Source organism: Typopeltis vanoorti, chromosome 2 (assembly GCF_054136105.1).
Source record: "Typopeltis vanoorti isolate ZY-2024b chromosome 2, IOZ_Tvanoo_1.0, whole genome shotgun sequence".
NCBI lineage: Eukaryota > Metazoa > Arthropoda > Arachnida > Uropygi > Thelyphonidae > Typopeltis > Typopeltis vanoorti.
In genome coordinates, this window is record NC_143550.1 from 23,480,025 (window position 1) to 23,504,414 (window position 24,390).

General features: G+C 36.9%; 1 protein-coding gene across 2 annotated transcripts in view; it reads left to right on the top strand.

Moving 5' to 3' along the window:
• The window catches only part of LOC150108874 (uncharacterized), a 116,165-nt gene that overhangs the window by 970 nt on the left and 90,805 nt on the right, over positions 1-24,390 (top strand). For both annotated transcript variants that reach the window (XM_090403996.1, XM_090403986.1), the window contains exon 2: positions 21,838-22,044. In XM_090403996.1, the coding sequence (XP_090260122.1) occupies positions 21,838-22,044 (207 nt within the window). The remainder of the gene's footprint in view (positions 1-21,837; positions 22,045-24,390) is intronic.

Sequence of the window (24,390 nt, forward strand, 5' to 3'; positions counted from 1 at the left end):
CTGACATTTTACTGGATTATAAAATGACCATTCAATTTTGAACATTTGTGAAACAAACCCTGTAATTTGAAGATAGAATTAAAGGTTTCGGTGATTTATTTTGAAGAAAATATCCATTTCTCACGAAGTGGTAAAGCATTTGAATAAGTAGCCCACGTTTTTGAAACAAATCAAGATCATCCGTATGATAGATGATCTTGATATAGCACTACTTAACATAGGATCCTGATTGGCGATGGTATTTTCTTCTTTCATGGATACTTTCAATAAAAATACTAGTATTATAAAAAGTGAAAGCATGATATCCTCTCCTTTGACACAAACAAACGGCCTTTTCAGTGTTATGTTTACCTTACAGTCCGAACTGCCTTTGTTATTCTTGGTCATTTGGTATATATCCACTGTTTCTAGGTCCAAGAAGATAGAGTTTCACAGATACTTAAAAAGACAATAACAGAAAAAACAGAAGCACCACATTCAACACATGGTAGTACATAAGACAACTTGGAGCAGCAGAGATGTGCCAAATCTTTGAATGTGATGAAGAATATAAATTATCAAAAGTTTAGGATATGAGAAATGTGATCGTCAAATGGAGAAGATGGTTATATATTGGTATTGTCTTCACCTCTGAAATACAAACATGAAAATAAACCCAAACAGATGTAGTAAAAACAAGCTCCCCCCCCCTTTTTTTTTTTCAAGAAACCTTATAAAAAATTTGCCCTCCACATTAATCTCACCAGCATTTGTGGTATAAACACCAACTTAAATAATAAGCAAGATCACTTACAGGCATTTGCACCCACTTGTTTTTGACCCAATCCCAAATGCCAGCCTGGTTGGCCGAGTGGTTAGCATATCCACTCTTCAGCCAAAAGGCTGCTGTTTGAAGCCCACCATGGGCATGGATGTTTGTAATTGTCTGTGAAAATACAAGTGGTGGTGGACGGTAGCTGCGGTTTGTTATAGTTGGTGGAGATGGAAAGTTGTAGAGTAGGTGCCCTCCCTCGATGAGTCTTTGGACTCCCTGGAGGTGTCACATAATAATAATAGTAAAACTGTTCAAACTATGTTTGATCTCTTCCACTGCAAGGATGGTGTTGTGCTTGTACTTACTTATTCATCACTTGATTGGGAGCATAGGATCTTGACCATGGGTTTCCATCTGATTCTATTTTATGCCTTTTCTTTCATTTGTCCAGTTCTTTTCAGTTTTTACAATGTCTCATTAGCTCATCTTTGGTATATTATTGAGTTTATTCATCCAAAAATTGTTGGAATAAGTGAAATATGGTTGGATGATGATGATGTCATATCCTGACAGGAATAGAAATGGAAGGGTATGATATATTTTGTGAAGATAGAAAGAATAAAAAGGTAGGTGTAATGCTACTGATGTCTATGCGATGTAAGAGAGAAATAGAAACAGTGGTTTTGAGGCAGTATGGTGTGAGATAAAGGTGAATAGAATTAGTTGCATGTTGCTATAGGCCTGTTAATGTGGATGGTACTGTTCATGAAATATGTAATCAAATTAGCCAAGCAAATAAGAAAAGAGTGATCATTATAGGTGATTTTAATTATGGCAGAAAGGTGCCCATGGAAAGGAAGGAAGGTAAGATAGTGCCATTGCATAAGGGTGGTAGCAGACTGGAAGTGTCTAATTATATAGGCCAGTTTGTGTGTCATCAGTAGTTAGTAAGATCGTGGAGAAAGCAGTGAGGGACCATATACAGCATTGGGCAGATAGGGTAATGTTATCTGTGAGAGTCAACATGGATTTCTGAAGGGGCACTCTTGTTTTAGCAATATGCTAGCCTTTTATGATAAAGTTACAAGAGCATTAGATGAGGAAAAGGCATATACTGCCATTTTCCTCGACTTAGCAAAGGCATTTGACAGGGTGCCACACGATAAGCTGATATTCAAGTTGCAGCACATGGGTCTGGATGTCAGATTGGTCAACTGGATTCATGAATGACTGTCCGATAGGTATCAGAGAGTTGTGTATGGTGGAGCAATATCAAAGAGGCAGAAGGTTACAAGTGGGGTTCCACAGGGATCAGTACTCGGACCTATATTGTTTAACCTTTTTATCAATGACATTGTCCGTGGATTGCAAGGGGATATTCAGTTGTTTGCAGATGATGCGAAGCTGGGAAGGGTTATTAGTAATAGTGCAGATGTGGTATCCCTGCAAGAGGATTTGAATAAGCTAGATAGATGGGCAAATGAATGTGTGTGTCAGTTTAATGCAGCAAAATGTAAGGTCTCGAGGTTTGGGACACATTGATGGGATGCTGCATACCCTATGGGAGGAGTTAAACTGGAGGAAGTAGGGGAGACAAAAGTTCTAGAGTTGATGATTGACAGAAACCTGAAATTTAGGGAGACATATTGCAAAGGTGGTAAAGGTAGCACAGAGGATTGCTACAATAATGAGAAGGACACTGATCTGCAGAGATAAAATAGTTATCATTCCATTGTATAAGACTCTGATCAGACCACACTTAGACTATTGTACTCAGATCTGGTCCCCAGGATTTGAAGGGGATAAACTAACTGTAGAAAGGATACAAAGGCAGATAACAAAGATGGTGTCAGGACTGTACAATGTTAGTTATGAGGATCGGCTGAGGGAGTGTGGACTGCAGAGTTTGGTGGATAGAAGAAAGAGAGGTGATATGATTGAGACTTTTAAACTGTTGAGAGGTGGTTACAGGATTGACACTGGGGGAGTTCTTTCTCTTGGTTGAACAGCAGGAAGGAGTCATGACAAGGGGTCATCCCTGGAAATTACGAAAGGAAACTGTGAGAAAGAGGGTGAGGAGTGGTTTCTTTGCATGGAGGGTGGTTGAACCATGGAATGCATTGCCTGACGGAGTGGTGAGAGTGAGAATGGCCAATGCGTTTAAGGAGTGGTATGATAGTCTTTGTGTTTCCTAGGAGCGACCTCCCTCAATGAGTCTTGATAGACTTGTGTTTCTTAGAAAGGACCTCCTGTCATGAGTCTTTTGACTCCATGGAGGCCTGAATAATAATAATAATAATTTCTCCAAGATCTTAACAACTACTGATGAAACACAAACTGGCATATAATTAGACACTGCCAATCTGCTACCACCCTTATTCAATTGCACTATCTTACCTTCCTTCCATTCCTTCGGTACCTTTCCCTTACCCAGACTTTCATTGAAAAGCCAGGTTAACAGAGCTATCAGTTCTTTAGCACATTCTCTCAAAACCCGTGGTGAAATACCATCCAGTCCCCCAGCTTTACTGACATCCAGAGTACTCAATATTTGGAATACACTCTCCTCTTGCACCTCTAACCTGTCCTATCCCCTCTAGTATTAAAATTTACTTCTCCAGGATGAAATACTCCAATAAAGTGTTCATTGAACAACTCCACTATATCCTCTGCATCAGTCACTCTATTCCCATTTTTATCCCACAATGCCATTCTTCCACAATCATTTCTCCTCCTACTGGTCACATAGCTAAAAAATTCCCTAGGATTTTCTTTGGATATTAGTGCCAATCTCAAACTTCAGTTTTGTCTTCTTCACCATACTAGTTACTCTCCTGGCCTGAGTTTTATATTCTTCATGCATCTGCTCTCTACCCCTCTCCTTATCTCTCCATAACCTCTTTTTCACCTGCAGTTCCTGTTTGATATTGTTTGTCATCCACTTTACACCAAATTGTGTCCTCTTCTGCACTTGTGGAATACTGCTTGCTATTGCTGCTAACAAATATTCCTTCACAATTTCTCAAGCACTAATGATATCCTGGCCTTCCAATTCTGCCCTCCATGGAACTGCCCCAAGATATCTAAGACTATTATAATCATCTGCCTTATAATTCCACATATGTTCTGTTTTCTTTGATACTCCTGCACAGCAGCGCACTCAGGATTTAATCTTGGAGGGGGGGGCAGAGTTGAGTAGACGATTTGAGAATACACACTATGCACTGCATACAACCTATGACTGGGCATCTGTAACAATCGCTAATTCATAAGTAGTATAGAAATATAAGATACGACACAACATAAATTTTAAAAAATGAATTTTAATTAGGAAAAGATTTTTGGAAAATTTTCTAGTGTTTTTTTCCTTTTTCTTTAGAGGGGGCCAGTGCCCCCCCCCCTCTGGGTGTGCCACCGCTCCTGCATGTCTATTCATCTTCCAAGTCAAAAACCACATGGTAACTCTCTCCAACTGGGGGAAGAGATGTCATCTCAGTTATTATCAATTCTTTTAATGCTGTCACCAAATCCAAAACTCTCTAACTTCTTGTTCCCTCTATTACATGCTGCCTAAGATATTTGTCCCTCAAGAATTCTAGAAATTCCATTCCCTTATTACTACATGCATTTTCCTCTTCCCAACTTACACTGCTGTAGTTAAAATCTCCCATAACAATCATTCTTCTTGCACTTGCCAAGCTCAACTGCCTAAACATCTCCTACTCCCCATCCTCTGTGCTCCTTGGCTTGTAGCAACACCCAAGTAAATATCCTGTCTTGTCCACCTGTACCTCACACCATATGCTTTCAAAACCATTAGAGTCAGTGCTTTCCAAAGCCTCCACTCTTAGAGGACACAAAGTTATCACTTATCATAAGCAGTACTCCAGTAATAAGTTTACATTGTTATTAATCTCTTATCAACAATTACCTTCCAAATCAATCTGTTACTTGTGAGCACTCCAATATTGTCATATCTTACATTTTTTGCTTATAATACACTTCTGACTGAATCAATCAATCAATCTACCAAGGTCTAGGTAGATTGATTGAGTCTAGGTAGTTTGATTCATTTCTGACTGAATCAATCTATCTACACCTTGGTCTTCCTCTGGGTCTCTTTCCTGGCATCTTGGCATCAAATGCCTGTTGTTGTGCTAAACGTTTCTTCACCCATTCTATTTAAGTGGCCATTCTACATTAGATTATCTCTGCAGACACATTCTTTAATGCTAATAATGTCAAGTTCCTTTCTAATGTCTTCATTTTTAATATAATTCTGCCTTTGGTTCAATCCCCTAATTTTTCTCAGAACTCTCATATTTTTGATTCATAACTTAAAACTGGTTTAAACACTGTCTTGTATACTGCTGGTTTAGTGTGTTGGCTAATTTCTCTCTCTTATTCCATCTAAACTTATTCAACTGGCTATCCACCATACCAACTTTGCTTATTCTGTTGTCTATTTCCAGATTTAACCTGTTATCTTCACAAAAAAACTGTGCCTAAATAGCTAAATTATTTTGCTTGTTCTATAGGATCTCCATTCAGAATGTAGCTGAAGTTTTCTATGCTCTTGCCTATTTTCATGGTCTTTTTATTGCTGCTATTCAATTTAGTTAGTGAATCTTGGAGACTTGCATTAGATGTGTTTAGGAGAACATCATCATCTGCATAAAGCAAAGAGCTAAGTTTGACATCTCCAATTTTAATATCAGGCTTGATATCACTTTCCTTTATAATGTGATCTATATAGATGTTAAATAAGAGTAGAGATGATGTGCATCCTTGTCTAACCCTGATTTTACATCAAACCATCTTCCTGTTTTTCCTTCAGACTGACAACTTAAATATAGATTATTTATTGCTCTATATAATGTTCCATTGACCCATATAATTGTATTGTTTAGGAAAAGCTTTTCTCTTCTAAACACATCTTCAGATGTGTTTAGGAGAACATGAATTTCTCAACTATTTGTTTAAAATGAAAATCTGATCTTGTTCTTTTCTAAGTTTCTCTTCCACAATCCTTCTCAGCCTCTTTTCAAGTATGCTTGCATAAATCTTACATGGAACACTTAGTAGAGAAATTCCTCAGTAATTCTCACATTCAGTTTTATTCCTTTTTTTTTATAGATTGGTTCTATGAGAGTGCTACTCCAATCATTAGGAATTCGACCTTGTGACCAGGCCCTCTGAATTGTGGTGTAGCTACAAAACTTATACCTTCATACTTCAGCATTTCTGATCAAATATCATCTACTCCAGCTGCCTTTCCATATTTCAAGTTTTTGACTGCCTTTTTATACCTCAAGTATTGATATGTACTCTTCTTTGCATTCCTCTTGAGAATTTTCTGGTATGGTTCTGTCACTGCTTGATTCGTTTAACAGTCTTTCAAAGTAATTACTCCGAACATCTAGGATTTCTTTATCTTTTATTTTCATGACCCCTTTGTGATCTGTAATTCCTTTTACATACTCTTTCTTCTATTTCTAAGATTTTTTAATAACCTCCAGAACATTTTGCCACCTTCCTGATATTTATTTTGTATATTCTTACCAAAGTCTTCCCATGACTTTTGTTTAGCTACTTTTACATACAGCTTAGCTCTCTTACATTTTTCTCTATATTCTTTTAGGGCATCTATTGACTTATTTGCTTGGAACTTTTGTTATGCTTTCTTCTTTTCAGACTGCTTCTTGTGTCCACCATGGTGTTCTTATTTTTCTATCTATCCTTGCAGACAAATTTATAACCTACCTCCCTAGCCATGTCAATCAATTTCTTCTTCGGAATTTGCCACTGAGACTCCAAGGGTTGGTTCTTGTTTTGAATTTGTTTCATTTTTGCTTCAATAATGTTTATATAGTTGAGTCTCTACTGTTTACTTGTAAAAGCTACTCAACTTTAATTCTTATTAAAAGTTTTTTCATACTGTTCTTTTCAATGTGATATCCATTTTTATCCTGCTTACTACTGAGTAATGGTCACTTCCAATTTCAAATCCTCTGTACATTCTTGTATCCTGAATGATCATGAAGATATGCTGGCCTGGTTGGCCGAGTGGTTAGTGTTTCCGCTCTCCAGACAAAATCTTCAGGTTCGAATTTGAACCCAAAGATTTTGGTATGATGATGGTAGTAGTTGGTAGAGGAAGTGGTAGAGACAGAGAGCTGTGGAGTTGGTGCCCTCCCTCGATGAGTCTCTGAACTTCCTGGAGGTGTCATAATAATAATATCATTATCAACAATGACGTTGTAAATGGAGGCTATTTATTTCTACCATTATTTTTATTTTTTTTTATATATTCCTTTCTTATTCTCACTATTCCATCTTACTATTGCATACTTAGTTTATCTACCTTTTGCACTATGAGTTTTATGCCTATGGATACTAGAAAAATTTATTTGATAAGACTGTGCCAACAGTATCTTTTAACTGGCATAAAACTAATACGGCCAGTTGATTTCTCTCTCTCTTTCTCTAACACAAATTCCTTCAGTAAAACTTGACACAAACAGTCGTGGTCTATTTGCACTTAACTACACGCTTCGGCTATTTTACTTGGTTTCCCGCTCTTAAGTTCGCGTTTTTTTTTAGGAACAGTGCATTGTAAAATAAACAATCAGGCAGCACTCTATTGATTTACAATAAAAAAATGAAATACATTAAATAAGTGATAAAGAGGTTACTCTCACTCTCTACCTATCCTTATATACTTTTGGTATAAAGAAACAAACTTTCCTTCTTCAATATTAAATGGCTATACAATGTAATTACTCTGTTACTTCTCTGCTTAAAAAATTAAATTGCCGAGACTAATTTACTCATAAAGAGATTAGCTAGCTATGGCAAGTTATCTTACAATTTATATTCCAGTTAACAACAAATCTACTCTCTTATAGATATTTCTTTTTACTATTTCTTATCAGTCCATCTATCACATATCTCTTAGATTACAAAAGAATGTACATAACAAGATGGGACACACTTACGGGGCTCTTTGTCATGACACCTTCCAAAAGTCCTACTCAAAGTCTCATTGTTTTTCTTTCATCTCAAGCCTTAGGTTTCTGTCCGGGGAGTCTTGTTCCAAGGGGCGCATCATCGGAATATTTGGCAGGTCTTGGACTGGAATCTTCTTGGTACTCAAAAGTTCAGGCAAGAGGTTTCAACATACAGGCTTGAAGATCACTCTGCGGCTTTTGGCTTCGGTTGACTTCCCGCAGCACTAGGACATCCGACCGACACTTGGCATCGGTTGTTCTCCCAATTTTTCCTCTGGCGTGGGTTCGCTGTAAAGTCTGCTCCTCTGGGTTCGACTGCTTCTGGTTCTCCACTGACTGCTCTTCAGTAACAGCACTTCACTTCTGCCCTCTCGGCAACTGGATCTCGCCTCTTCTCTGTCAGCAAGTGGACCTCGCCTCTTCTCTGTCAGCAACTTGACCTGGACACCCCTCTTGATGTTCGGCTCAGTCCCTTTTTATTTTTGCCTTTTCGGTACCTTGCACCAAGAGTTGTAAACCCCAAAGAAATTGGCAGTTCTCCTTGATCTTTTTGTTAAGGCTGACCCGTTCTTTTTTTCACCTCCGTGCACTCTATATTTCTTTGTCTTGTCGGGCAGTGGAAACTTCTCTGAAACTAGCGGATCTCTTTGATACTAACTTTGAAGGTGTTAATGCGCAGAGCTCACAAACAACTTTCTCACACACTTAATCGTAAACAACTTTCTTGTGCTTTGATCACAATTTCCTGAACAGGGATCTGGTTATCACTGACTTTTGGGAACCAGTGTCCAATAAAACTCTGCACTTTAGTCCTCTTATTTTTCCCTTTATCATAGTCATAGAATCTCCCTGTTGGTTTCTAATGTTTCTTGGCCACTTCTTAGTCCTCGGTTCTCCGCCGACTGCTCTTCAGTAACAGCGCTTCACTTCTGCTCTCTCGGCAACTGGATCTCGGCTCTCCTCTGTTAGCAACTGGACCTTGCCTCTTCTCTGTCGGTAACTGGACCTGGACTCCCCTTTCCATGTTCGGCTCAGTCCCCTTTTATTTTTGCCTTTTCAGGATGTTGCACCAAGTGTTGTAAACCTCAAAGAAATCGGCAGTTCTCCTTGATCTTTTTGTTAAGGCCGCCCTGTTCTTTTTTCTCCTTTATGCACTCTATTTTTCTTTGTCTTGTCAGGCAGCGGAAACTTCTCTGAAACTAGCAGATCTCTTTGATACTAACTTCGAAGGTGTTCATGCGCAGAGCTCGCAAATAACTTTCTCACACACTTAATCATAAACCACTTTCTTTTGCTCTTATACATAGCTATTATACAAAACTTTCGATGGCAAAGCATTGCCTTTGTTTTTGACATTCTTGAAACTTTAGTTAAAACAGTAAATACAATCAATTTCCATAGGGTTATTTACATTTAATATTTAACATAAAATACATAGAGACAAACAAGGTTATTTTTGTAACAGTTCTCATGAGATTTGATCTTAGTAAAAAATCGATGTAAAGTGCTTTGGTATACTAAGCTACATCGAGTTTTACAACGTAGTTAGCGAGACTTTTCTTATGTCTTCTCTCCATATGAACTTGTGTACATCTTTATGATGAAACATGGTGTTAGTAATGACTGGTCTGTGTCCTGAGCAGAAGTCCAGTAAATACTTACCATTATTATTAGCTTTGCTTTTTTGTCCAAATTTTCCTACAATGTTCCTATATGCCTGATGGGATTCATTTCCTACTCTGCTGTTCAGATCTTCAACAAGGCCCACTTTTTCCATTTTCTTTATGTCAACTGCCTGTTTTAATGACTCAAAAAATTTCTCCACTTCTTCCTTGGAAAAACCTTCTCTGGGACCATAAGTAAATAAGTTTTATTTTCCATGCCCCCAGTTTGAAGTTTACCTACATATGTCTACTTGAAACTACCTTCCGATCAAGAAGTTTATCTTCGTGTTTGGTGTTGAATTCTATCGCTACTCCTTCCTTTCCTTGATCATTATTGCCTGAAATAACATCCTATGCTTATTATTTAGTAAAATCTCACCCATTTTGGTCTTGTTTGTCTCAGTAATGCCAATTATATCCATGTGATATTTTTCCAATTCTTCTGTAAGTTCGATTTCCTTTCCTTTAATACTCCTTATATTGATGGTTACTATTTTCAGGTCTTTTGATGTTGGTTTTCTTCTTCTTCTTCTTCTAGATGTGGAGTTTCAGCTTGTTCCAGTAACTGACTTTTCATTGTTCACCCTGGTTCCATAATGAAAACAGCTTTGGGGCTTGTTTAACCGGGTGATGCCACAGCAGTCATGAAATCTTATCTGGTTGTACCATCACATGCATTTGTGGTTTAAGCCAGTAGTGAGTGGTCGGTTAATTTGGTCGGCTAAGTCCGAATTGCCAGCCCATTGTCGTTTGTTCTGTACCAGTAGATACATACTAACCGGGGCACACCACATGAAGGTCAGGATTGGATATTAGGTTAGAAGCCCCAATCGGTTCTCTGCGTTCTGAAAGACGGCGTAGAGGTCTTCTCCCAATTAATTGGCTTTGGCCCTTAAGCAACTCAAAAATATGAATAAATACTATTGAATTACTTAAGAACAAGAAAAATCATCTGTATTCTGCAACTATATGGTTATATCCCAAAGAACCACAACATAATATTAGATGAAAAGGATTCATAATACCATGCTTAATTCTATAATTCACACATTTTTTTGGACCTAAATGCAAAATTATACATTCAGTCACTCTGCAGACAGCTATATATCTTCCTTCTGACTTCTGATAATATCATCACCATTATGAGATATATCGCAGGTATAGAACCTTGTAGTCCTTGCATTTCACACATGCTATCTCTCCTCTCCTTGAGGCTCCATAGCTTATTTATTATGCCCTTTGAAAGATGTATGATTGGATCCCATATAGAATGTGAAGAATTACTGTAATGGCTTTTCAACTGAAAGCAAGTTATCCTGTCTCGCATAGAGATCATAGAGGTAGCAGGATTTCTCCTCCAGAAGCTGATGTTTAATCTCCTTCAAAATACATAAACCAGTCGGAAAAATACATGTATTTAACAAACATGATACACTGGCCTCATAGCTTTAGTTATTTCAGCTGTAATTTCAAGCAACAAAACAATTTTCCCCTTTTCATACATAACTAGTTAATGTCTATCTGTCCATCCACCATTTTTCTGAGCCCAACTTATGCTTAAATCCCATCTGATCACATGGCATTCTCTCATAATGCCTTTGTAAAATCAAGAAAGATTACAGTGTAGGTATATATTATATGTGTGTGTATAAAATTTTTTACCTTGGGTGTATTATACATTAAAGATACCAAGAAATTTTATACTTGGTTTTTAATCTTATTCCCAAGTAAGCAAAACAAAATTTTGCATGTGAAATATATTCATATCTGAGCTACTTGTATTTCACGTGCAAGTTTTTTTGTTTTGCTTACTTGGGATAGGATTAAAAACTAAGTATAAAATTTCTTGGTATCTTTAACATATATATATACACACACACAAGGGTGGTCTGAAAAGTTCTTGGCCTCGACCATAGATGGCAACACTATCGGCATGATTTTTTTTTTTTCTAAGTTGGTACATCTGTCATAAGCATCCATGTGAAATTGCAAGTTATTCTATAAAGTAGTTTGTTTTATACAGCTGTCCGAAGCAAAAGTGTTATCTGTATCCCTTGAAATGGATAAAATTGAGAATTGTGCAGTTATAAAATTCTTTGTAAAAGAAGGTTTAATGCCAAAAGAAATTCATTCGAAGTTCATAGAAATTTATGGGCGCACTTCTCCTTCGTTCTTGACAAGTAAGAAATGGGTTGCCGAGTTTAAACGTGGTCATACCAGCCTTGAAAATGATCCACATGAAGGACGTCCAAAAAAGTGTATCAACACCAGAAATCATTGATCAAGTGCACGATATGCTATTGGATGACTGGTGAGTCAAAGTGCATGAAATTGCTGAGACTATAGGCATTTCAAAAGAACATGTAGGATATTTTGGATGAAGAATTGTAAATGAAAAAGCTTTGTGAAAGATGGGTGCTGCGCTTGCTCACAGCAGATCAAAAACACACTCGCATGACATCTCTGAACAGTGTTTGGAGCATTTTAAAAAGAATAAAACTGATTTTGTGCATCGATTTATTACTATGGATGAGACTTGGATTCACCATAACACACCAGAATCTAAACAGCAGTCAAAACATTGGACAGAAGCCAGTTGTTCAACACCAAAGAAGACTCTACACAAGAATACCAAAGAAGACAAAGTCAGTTCCATCATCAGGAAAGGTCATGGCATCAGTGTTTTGGGATGCTAAAGTTATTTTGTTTATTAATTATCTTGAAAAGAGTAAAACAATAACCAGGGAATATTATTCTGATCTTTTAACCAGACTAAAAGAAAAAATTCGTGAGAAAAGACCGGATTTGCTGAAAAAAAAAAAATCATCTTTCATCAGGACAATGCACCTGCCCACAAAGGTGTTTTGGCAATGGGAAAAAATTAAGGGATCTACACTATGAATTGTTGGAACATCCACCCTATTCCCCAGATTTGGCTCCCTCTGACTTCTATCTCTTTCCAAAACTAAAACTCTTCCTCGCTGGTCAGTGTTTTTCTTTGAATCAAGAGGTGATTGCAGCTGTAGAGGAGTATTTTGCAGATCTTACTGAGAACCACTACAAGGGATGGGATAATGGTGCTGGAGCATCGCTGGAATTAATGAATTAGTCTTAAGGGAGATTATGTTGAAAAATAAAAAAATTTTGAATTTATTAATTCGTTTTTTCATTGTTAGGCCAAGAACTTTTCAGACCACCCTCGCATATATATCTTTCTCTCTTTCAACTCCAGTACAGTTGTTACTTTATTTAAAATGTAATAATTAGAGGGGATCTAATTAAATACCTTCATACTGATTCATACTACTATAAACTTCAGATTAAGCATAATTTTAACTCTTAGAGTCCATGTTCTTCCCTCAGTTTTATTAACGATTAGAGTGATATAGCCAAAGAATTCCATTCTCTTACACAATGTTTTTCCGTGGAATATGACAAATATACCATCTTAAAACTTTGAAAGTTTTGACAATACTAACAGTGAAGAAATTAAAGGATTTATTTATATGACCTACATTGGCTTCATGACTGTCAAACTAGCCATTAAAGTATAAAATCAAAACTGTGTTATCTTTTTTGTACATCTCTCTCTTTCTCTGGAGTCAGACCTCATCATGGGAGGTGCACTAATCATTATTTGCACTATACTTATCATATCATAGAAAGGTGACGAGCATGGTAAAGAAAGAAAAGGTGCAGTATGAGAGAAGATTGGCTCGTCAGACCAAGATTAACTCAAGGGAATTTTTCTGCTACATGGCAAGCAAAAGGAAGAATAATCATGGCAGATTAACATTGGTGGATAGTCATGGCAGCATACTAACAGCTGCAAAGGATATAGTGGAATTATCGAACGAGCACTTTATTAGTATATATCTTACTGGTGTAAATGATGCCGTGCAATATATAGAAGAGATGCAAGTATTAGGAGAATTGGAAGTGAAAGAAACAGATGTGTATCAGATGCTGGTTGGATTATATGAATAAGGCTGTGGGAATGAATGACATATCACCATGTATTCTTAAGGAATGTGCTCCACAGTTGGCTATGTCTTTGACCTGGTTATTTAATGAAAGTCTTTCAGTGGGTAGGGTTCTAAGGAATGGAAAGAAGGCAAATTAGTACCATTCCACAAGCATGGTTCTAAGACAGAAGTCATAACTGCAGTTGTAGTCAAAGTGTTGGTGAGATTGGTAAGGAATAGAATATGGAATTGGGTTGATGGATATAGCATTCTTTATGATAGTCAGCATGGATTTGCAAACATACCCTCTAAACTGAAGTTTAGAGGCATATTTGTAAAGGGTAGGTCCTGTTTTAGTAATTTACTTGGATTTTATGATAAGGTGACAAGTACATTAGATAAAGGAGAATCATGTACAGTGATATTCTTAGACTTTGCAAAAGCCACATAATAAGTTGGTGTACAAGCTGCAAAGGATAGGAATAGATAGTATATTGGTTAGATGGATCAGAGATTGGCTCTCTGAACAATACCAGCAGGTTGTGTATAATGGAGCAGTGTCTCAAAAAAAGAGGGTAACCAGTGGTGTGTGTGCACCAGGGTTTCATTCTTGGGGCCCCTGTTTAATTTGTTTGTTTGCAAAGTTGGGAAGAATTATAAGTAGCATTGCTGATGTTAATTCCCTTCAGGAAGATTTGAATAGACTTTTTACTTGGACAAAAGAGTGGAATTGTAGTTTTAATATAAATAAGTGGAAGGTGTTGCATTTTGGAGTGCAGAAATATATGGCTCTATACTATATCGATGGTGCCGTACTGCAGGAAGTGGATGAGATTAGAGATTTGGGAGTGATGGTTAACATTAGACTGAAGTTTAGAGGGCATATTGCTAGTGTTGCAAAGGCTGCACATTGTGGTGCTGCTATGGAAAAGTGTGGTTAACAAGGGTGCGAGAACGAGGTTTCTGGCCTGGAGGGTGGTGAATGAGTGGAATGCATTGCCTGACTCAGTTGTGAGTTCTTTGTCTGTAAATGAATTCAAGAAGAGATATGATAGATATTGTTTTGATAGTTTAGGTCTCCCGTGATGAGTCTACTGACTCCATTGAGATACCTCTAATAATAATGATAAGAAGTACTCTAACATGTAAGGATAAGGAAGTGGTTGTACCACTGTATAAGGCACTGCTCAGACCACATTTGGACTGTTGTGCTCAGATCTGGTCATCTGGTTTTCAATGCGAGGGTGTAGAGGCAAGTGACTAAGACAATGTCAGGACTTTGGAATGCTGACTGTGGTGAGAGAGGTTGAAGAAATGTGGATTGCAGAGTTTGGTTGGATAGGAGGTAGAGAGGTGATATGATAGACATTTCAGTTAGTGAGAGGATTTTTTCAGATTAATCCAAAGGGGATTATAAAAAGAGTAGAACGTGAGAGGGGAGGAACCATACATCATTCCTGAAAGTTATGTAAAAGTGTGATGAATAGGGGTGTGTGGAGTAGATTTTTTACATGGAGAATTGGCAGTGAATGGAACACATTACCAGAATGGGTTGTTAATGCAAGGAGTGTTAAGGATTTTAAGATTCTATATGATAAATATGTTGTCAGTTGAATGAGTCTACCACAATGAGTCTATCAACTCCATGGAGGGTGTAATAATAATAATAATAAAAGCCATTGCATGTTATCTTAGCAGCTGTATAAGTTCATTTCCTTCTCTCCTTGTGACCATTTTCCTTCCATTGCTTCTTCCCATAGTTGAAGTTCCTATTACTCATCATGCACTTATTGTAATAATTTGGCAATGCATATTCATTCTCCCTTGTGTCTCCTGGCATATACAGCATCCAGCTGTATATTTCTTTTCGTTGGCCTCTGTCTCATGCTGTATAGCCTCAAATGAACTGGCATCTTTATCCCTCTCCATGATGTATTTCAACTTGCTAGCTTTCTTTCTTTCTTTCTTTAGAAAAACTTATTAGAAAAACTACTCCTTTCCATCCTGCTCACTCTGAAAACATTATATTATCATCATCACACCCTCCACAGAGTCAGCAGACTCATCATGGGAAATTCATTCAACTGACAACATATTTATCATATTGAGCCTTAAAATACCTGCATTCACAACATGTTCTTGTAATGTGTTCTACTCACTCACAGTTCTCCACAGAAAAAATCTACTTCTCACATCCTTCATCATGTTTTTACATAACTTCCAGGGATGGCCTTTAGTTCTTCCCCTCTCATCTTCTACTCCAGGGCTGTCCAACCTTAGGTAATCTGAGAGCCACATTAAAAAAAAAAAAAGAAAGATTTATCTGAGGGCTGTATCCAGAATAAATACAGTTCATATATTAAATTACTTTGAGAGTCCTACTATTAGTTAGGTTTAGCAAGCACTTTGAAAATTTCATAAGAAAGAAAAGTCATGTTGCTTATAAAAGTTTTTATTGAAACAGTAGACAAGAAACAATAATTGTTTATTTCATTTTAGTGAGAGCTCTGCGGTAGTTCGGCTTCATTTACTAAAGTACCTATATCAATTTTAATGCTTGTAGTTGCCAACCGCAGTAAATTTGCAAGAGATTTATCTGTCAATGAACATCTGTACTTTGATTTAATGAATTTCATTGTTGAAAAAGTGCTTTCACAAAGATATATGCTTCTGAACATTGAGCACATCTTGAGTCCAAAGTTCCTCAATTTCAGGCACCTCTCTATTGGTAGCAATTTTTTAAAAAATATTCTCCTTTTTCACTTCTGCTAGTATAAAAAGGGTCTGATTGCAAATCGCACAATTCCAACTGAAGGTCGGATCTTACATTTTCAATGCTAACAGTGAAGGGTTGAGTAAAAATTGAAATATCTTCTTTAATTTCCTTAAAATTACCAAATCGATTCTCAAAATCCTCAATGATCATTTCAGTATACTCTACATGAGCTGAAAATGATATTTCCACAAAATTCTTTATTTCTTCAAAATGTTCTTTGCAGTTTGGAAGAAAAGTAAAAATATTCCAAAGTGCAAAGAACATTTCCAGTTTGGAATATTCAGTTTACTTTTAAAGCCATTCAAATGACCATATAAGTTGGCAAATTGTTGTTTGCCTTGCAGTTTTAAGTTCAACTCATTCAAATGGTTGGTCATATCTGTTATAAATGCAAGATCTGATAAAAATATGGGATCTTGCATTTGATTTTCAAGCTCTTTTGTGCCAGACTTCACATCATTTTTAAGAAATATGGGTATTTCTTTCTGAATAGCAAAAAAGTGTTCTAGACATTTTCAAGCACTCAACCAGCGAATATCAAAATGAAGGAGCAAATTGCCATATGCAGCATCCATTTCACTCAAGAAATCGTGAAACTTATGATGAGTCAGAGGTCTCTTACTCCTTGTATGATATTAGTTATTTTTACAACTACTTTCATGGCATTGAATTGACGTAGAAATTTTCCATAGAGTGCTTCTTGGTGAATTAGTATTATTATTACGCGACACCTCCAGGGAGTCCAAAGACTCATTGAAGGAGGGCACCTACTCTACATTTCTCTGTCTCCACCACTCAATTCACCAACTACAATGAAACACAACTACACCAATGGCATCTACTGTCCACCACCTAGTATTTTCAGAGACAATCACAAACATCCATGCCCACGGCGGGATTTGAATCAGCATCCTTTTGGCTGGAGAGATATGCTAACACTCGGCCAACCAGGCCAGCTTATGCAATGCATTGTAGGGCAGTTAAAATTATTTTGTTTCAATAGTCCACAAAAGCTGCCTCCAGTCTCCGTCATAGCTTTGGTCCCATCTGTTACGATGCAGGACCATTTATCGAATCCTCCATGGTTCGTAACAGAGTTTTGAATGGCTTCGAAAATATCAGTACCTTTTTAGTAGTCCCATGTAAAGATATAAGACTGAGAAGTTCTTCATTAATAGTAAGGTCCTATTGAATAGTTCAAACAAAAATTAAAAGTTGACTTACGTCTGCTTGATCAGTGCTTTCATCCACACACTGAAAAATACTCACATTTTGCTATTAAATCACACAGCTTTTTTGATACATATTGATCCATGTGTTGTATATGTCTTGAGATGGTCTGTTGAGATAATGCCACTGTTTCGAACTTCTCAGCTAATTTCGGCTCACTAATTTCGCTCATGAAATCAAAACCCACAGGTGGACTGCACAAAATCGCACTGCAGGCCACATCTGGTTGCGGGCTGTGTTTTGGACAGCCCTGTTCTACTCTTTTAATAATCCCCTCTGTATTATTATTATTATTATCGGTAGCCTCTATGGAGTCAACAGACTTATCGTGGGAGGCCCATTCAACCGGCAACATGTCTATCATAATTAGTTTTGAAGTTATTTACACTGCTTGCATTCACAATCCACTCCGGCAGTGCATTTCATGTATCAGCAACTCTCCACAAAAAATCTATTCCTCAGACCCTTCTTCACACATCTTTATTCAACTTCCAGGTATGGCCTCTCATTTTTCCCATCTTAACATGCACTCTTTTTATAATTCCTTCTGTATTAATCTGATAGAATCCATTAAATAACTTGAAGGTCTCTGCCATATCTCCTCTTTTCCTCCTATCCACCAACCTCTGTAATCCACATTCCCTCAAGCTGATTAATCTGATAAACTCCAATCACTAACTTAAACGTCTCTATCATTGGGAATGGATATAGGGTTGGTGAGATGGATAGAAGGGTGGTTAATGGAGAGATACCAGAGAGTAGTTTAGAGACGTTTAAGTTAGAGACAGAAGATGATATAGTTAGTGGGATAGAATGTGTAGGGTATAGTGTGTTCAGGAGGGACAGAGAGAATAAAATGGGGGGGGGGGGAGGAGTATTATTGATGATAGCTGATGAACTGCAACCAAGGAGAATAGAAGTTGTATTGCAGGATAGTGAAAAGAGGTCATTTGAGACTATTTGGTGTGAGATTGAGACTAACGGAACATATAACTGCAGATCTCTACAGGATGATGATAGATTCGAAGAACTGTTGAAGGAATTGGACCATATAAAATGGGACGTTGTGGGCCTTTTAGAGATAAGAAGGAAAGAAGAAACTCTCATGCGATTAAAAGATGGACATCTACTCTACTACTGTGAATGTGACAGAAACTCAACTGGTGGTGTAGGATTCCTAATAAATAAAACAATCAAGGACAATGTCCTGTTTGTTAATAAAATAACATCAAGAATAGCTGAACTAAGTCTCTTCATAAATAAAAGATACCAACTGAAAATTATACAAGTGTATGCCCCAACTACAGACCATCCAGATGAAGAGATAGAAGATTTCTATGAAACATTAGAATCCACATTAAATAATTTGAAAGAATTCTACATAATTATAATGGGTGACTTTAATGCCAAGATTGGAAGCAGAGATGACCATCTGAACTCCATCAGTAAATTTTGATTTGGACAGAGGAATGAAAGAGGAGAAAGACTTAGTGAATTCGCAGAAGAAAATAGCCTCTTTATTATGAACAGCTTTTTCAAGAAGAAAATCAACCGAAAATGGACTTGGAGAAGCCCATATGGACAAACTTACAATGAAATAGACTTCATCCTCTTCAACAGAAGATATATAATAAATAATACTAAAGTGCTTAATAGATTTAATACAGGAAGTGACCACAGACTAGTAAGGGCAAAAGTATGGATCAACAAAAAATGGAAACGGAATAAGCTCGTAAGAAAAAAGTCCAATTTAGTGAATCTACAAAACCTCTACCACAATAAAAGTTGTTATAGAGAATCACTCAAAAATGAACTAAAAAAGTTAAACACAGCTACTACCATTGATGATGCTAATGAAATATTAACAAAATCTATCTTGAATTGTGCACTAGAAATAAGGGGTGCAAAAAAGGCACCAAAGAGAGGAAAAACTAAGACAGGAAACCTTAGATCTGATGAAGAAAAGAAGAGATTTGAATGATACCAATAAAATAGAATATGCAGAAATTTGTAAAACTATACGTAAAAGGATGAAACATGAACTCAGATCATATAATACTAGAAAAATTAAAGAAACAATAGTAATATGAATGTCCTAAGACGAACATTATCAGTTGGAACTAAGGAAATAGCTGCTGTAAGAGGAAAAAATGGTGAACTTATAAAAAATAGAGATGCAATAATCAAAAGAATTCAGGAATTTATGAATACAAAGACAGTGTCATCCAAGAATCATCTATGGATAACTCAAGTGAGGAAGAACATGATGTCCCTGAGATCTTACAAGGCGAAGTGGAAATGGCACTGCGAGAATGGAAAGGCCCCAGGAGAACATGGAATTATGGTAGACTTCTTAAAACTGGGAGGAAGCCCTGTCATCAAAAGCTGACTAAACTCTTTAAGAAATGCCTAAAACAGAAAAATTCCAAAAAATTGGAACAATTCACTTCTAATATTAATTTTTAAAAAAGGCAATAAGGAAGAAATTAAAAACTACAGACCTATAAGCCTACTCCCCATCATATATAAAGTTTTCACAAAAATTATAAATAATAGAATAAAATCTAAACTAGAGAGAATGCAATCCTCTGAACAAGCTGGATTTAGAAAGAATTACAATACTTTGGACCATATTCACACATTAAGACAGCTCATTGAAAAATCAATTGAATGCAATAAACCTTTATGTCTGGCCTATATAGACTACGAAAAAGTATTTGATTCAATTAAAACATCTGCAACACTAAAAGCACTTGAAACCCAGGGAACTGAGAAATCATATATTGAAACACTAAAACATATTTACAATATTGCAACTTCTGTAATTAAATAATATAAAAACAGTAAAAAGTTCCCAATACAAAAAGGCATCTGGCAAGGTGACACCATATCTCCCAAATTATTTACAGCTGCACTAGAGGAAGTCTTTAGAAGCCTTGATTGGGAAACAAAAGGAATAAACATAAATGGAGAAAGGCTGCATCATCTGAAATTTGCAGATGATATTGTCCTAATAGCAGATAATCTTGAAGATCTGGAAGAAAGGCTAAATTAGCTAAATGAAGCCTCCAGAGTAATTGGATTAAAAATAAATAGAGAAAAAACAAAAATAATGATGAATAGATATATTAACCATAGAACTGTCAAAGTTGAAAACCATGAAATAGAACACGTTACTTCATATGTATATTTGGGCCAATTGTTATCCTTTGAGGAGTGCCAAAGAAAAGAGATTGAATGAAGAATTCACCTTGGATGGATGGCGTATGGGAAAATGAGAGACATATTCAGAAGTGACATCCCTATGAGTCTAAAAAAGGAAAGCATTCGACCAGTGCATACTTCCTGTCCTAACATATGGAGGAGAAACATGGACTTTAACAGAAGCCCTAAACAAAAAGCTGAGAACAACACAACATCGCACGGAAAGAAGTATGCTAAAAATAACATTAAGAGATAGGAAGACAAATACCTGAATAAGATCTCAAACAGGTGTCATGGATATTGTAAAATACATTAAACAGGCTAAGTGGAGATGGGCTGGCCGTATTGTCAGTGACGGGAGATGGACTAGAAAAACAACAGAGTGGAGACCAATGGATGGAGCAAGACAAAGAGGAAGACAGAAGAAGATGGAAGGATGAACACTAAAACAAATTGTAGGAGTGAGATGGATGGGAGAGGCAGAAAACCAAGTGATCTGGAAAATCATGGGGGAGACCTTCGTCCAGCAGTGGACAGAACCAAAAGGTTGAAGAAGAAGTTAGTTGATTGAACTGCAATTTCAACCAACCCAACACAGCTTTTCCAGATTAATGCTGGCTTCAGCCAACCCAGATGATGACCAGACTGAGAGACAAACTATTCTGAAATGATTGAACAATCCTCCACTTTGAGACAGAAAGAAAAGTATCTGCATTTACAGAAATTATGCAAAATCCCAATAATTTAAATGTATATCCAAGTTTTAATTGCTGTAAAGGAATAATTCAACCCCTTTTTGAGAGAAAGAACATGAATCCATGTAGAACAATAGGCATGTTCACAGAACTATTTTAATTAGCCAGAATCCTGCCTAATACTGTATTTGTTAATGGTGTTTATGTACTGTTTACATACAAGTAGCATAGTTGTGAAGAAAACATGCAAACTTCATTGACATACACTTGGATAAAGGATTAAACAAGAATATATCTTGGCAAGTTTAATTTAATTTATAAACAAGTGAAAAAACTTTCTACAAGTAATATGCTTCTCTGGCTTCAATCCTATTAAGTATACAGTAAAAAATCTACATTTGAGTGCACGCACACACACACAATCTGTGTGTGTGTGTGTGTGTGTGTGTGTGTGTGAGAGAGAGAGAGAGAGGGGGAGGGGAATTCAAACTGACTTCTCATTTTATGTAACTGCTAAAATTCATTTCTCTTTATTTCAGATACAATGTCTCTGGCATTTCATCAAACCCCAAGGCTTCATGCTGCCACTTATCTTTCTCCAAGTATACCTGTTGAGTATTTTGAGTCTGTACTTCAGTACTTGGAAGTTAAACTTGGCATTCATACTACGCTGTTATATGAATCGAGATGGGAAGGACCACCTATAGATAGATTAGATCCTTTTGTTAGCAATGAATTAGATCTAGGTAATAGTATATTTTGTTTGTAATTAATCTTAAATAGAAATTCCTTCATACAGTATTATCTTTTCATATAATCTGTATTGCAAATGAACTACATTATTATAAATTAAAGATGCCAAGAAATTATATTCTTGGTTTCATCCTTTATCCAAGTGTAAGCAAAGTTTGCCCAGTCATGAAGTTACTTCATATGCAAACTTTGTTTACACTTGGATAAAGAATGAAACCAAGAATATAATTTCTTGGCAATTTTAATTTATAGTATAACCAAGTGAAAAAAATTTCAACATCTATCTCTAATCGAGAGTATTTTAGTAATAAGGTGGGACACCTTTTGACTTGTATATGGAAATATGACTTCTGCATTACTTCAGCCTTGGTATCCCTTCTGGATCTCACTCCCACTGATGGTAGCATGCACCAGGAGGAGTAGAGAAGTTCTACTTGGTGGCTGGTTTTTGCCTGTCACTGAGTGGAGCCACCGCAAAGTTTCCTGTCCTGGAATGATTTAGGTACAGAGTGATGAGTTTATGTGCCATAAACTCATCACTTTGGGTTATACAGATATACATCAATCTAAATATAGATTGATTAATCTATCAATCTATATTTAGGTGTGTTTAAGTAGAGATTTAGAGTGATCTTGTAGATCATGCAGAGTTTTTGGAGAGGTATCCCTACTTAAACACACCTAAATAAAGGTCAAAACTGTTCTAGGTAGTGGCCCTTCCCATAATGCATAGTGTTACTATCCAACCACACATGCGAGAACCTTCCTTGACTGGCACAGTGCCATGAAGAGTCAATTCATGTTGAAAGGAAGAAAGGAATAAGGCAATGCTTGAATTCTTCACCAACACGCGAAATCACGTGCTTTATATGTAAAATTTTAACTGTTGTACAAGCAAAATAGTTACCACTGTAAAAACTAGAATATTCATAAAAGAAAAGCTAATTTTACAACATATAATAATAAATTCTCATCATCGATTACCCTATTATCGGAATGTATTCACCTTCTTCTTATGCACAGAAGTGTCAAGGGGTCTTGCATCTGTGGTCAGACAGATATACATGTCCATAAGGATATGTATATCTGTCTGACCACAGATGCGAGAAAGGAATAAGGCAATGCTTGAATTCTTCACGAACACGCGAAATCACGTGCTTTATGTGTAAAATTTTAACTGTTGTACAAGCAAAATAGTTACCACTGTAAAAACTAGAATATTCATAAAAGAAAAGCTAATTTTACAACATATAATAATAAATTCTCATCATCGATTACCCTATTATCGGAATGTATTCACCTTCTTCTTATGCACAGAAGTGTCAAGGGGTCTCGCATCTGTGGTCAGACAGATATACATGTCCGTAAGGATATGTGCATTGCATTATGGGATACCAAGGCAATTGATGTGAAGTCATCATCCTCTATATACAAGTAGCCCAATCGTGAAGTTACTTCACATGCCAACTTTGTTTGCTTACACTTGGATAAAGGATGAAACCAAGAATATAATTTCTTCGCATCTTTAATTTATAGTAGTCGTTTTCGACTCCTGGGGATCTTGTGAACAAAGGCCTCTCCATCCCACTCAACTTCTTGTCCTTTCTTTCAGTAATTGTAAGTTCAAGTTGTTATTATTATTATTATTCAGGCCTCCAAGGAGTCAAAAGACTCATCGAGGGAGGTCCTTCCTAAGACATAAAGTCTGTCAAGACTCATCGAGGGGAGGTTCCCCCCTGAGAAACACAAAGTATCATACCACTCTTTAAACTCACTGACCGTTCTCGCTCCCACCACTCCATCAGGCAATGCATTCCACGGCTCAACCACCCTCCACACAAAGAAACCACTCCTTACCCTCTTGCTCACAGTTTCCTTTCGTAACTTCCAGGGATGGCCTCTTGTCATCACTCCTTCCCGCTCTTCAACCAAGCGAAAGAACTCCCCAGTGTCAACCCTGTAACCACCTCTCAACAGTTTAAAAGTCTCAATCATATCACCTCTCCTTCTTCTATCTACCAAACTCTGCAGTCCACATTCTCTCAGCCGATCCTCATAACTATCCTTATACAGTCCTGAAACCATCTTTGTCATCCGTCTTTGTATCCTTTCCACAGTTAATTTATCCCCTTCAAATCCTAGGGACCAAATCTGAGAACAATAGTCCAAGTGTGGTCTGATCAGAGACTTATACAACGGAATGATAACCCTCTTATCTCTGCAGGCCAGTGTCCTTCTCATAATAGCAGCAATCCTCTGTGTTACCTTCACCACCTTTGCAATATGTCCCCTAAACTTCAGTTTTCTATCAATCATCAACCCCAGATCTCTTGTCTCCC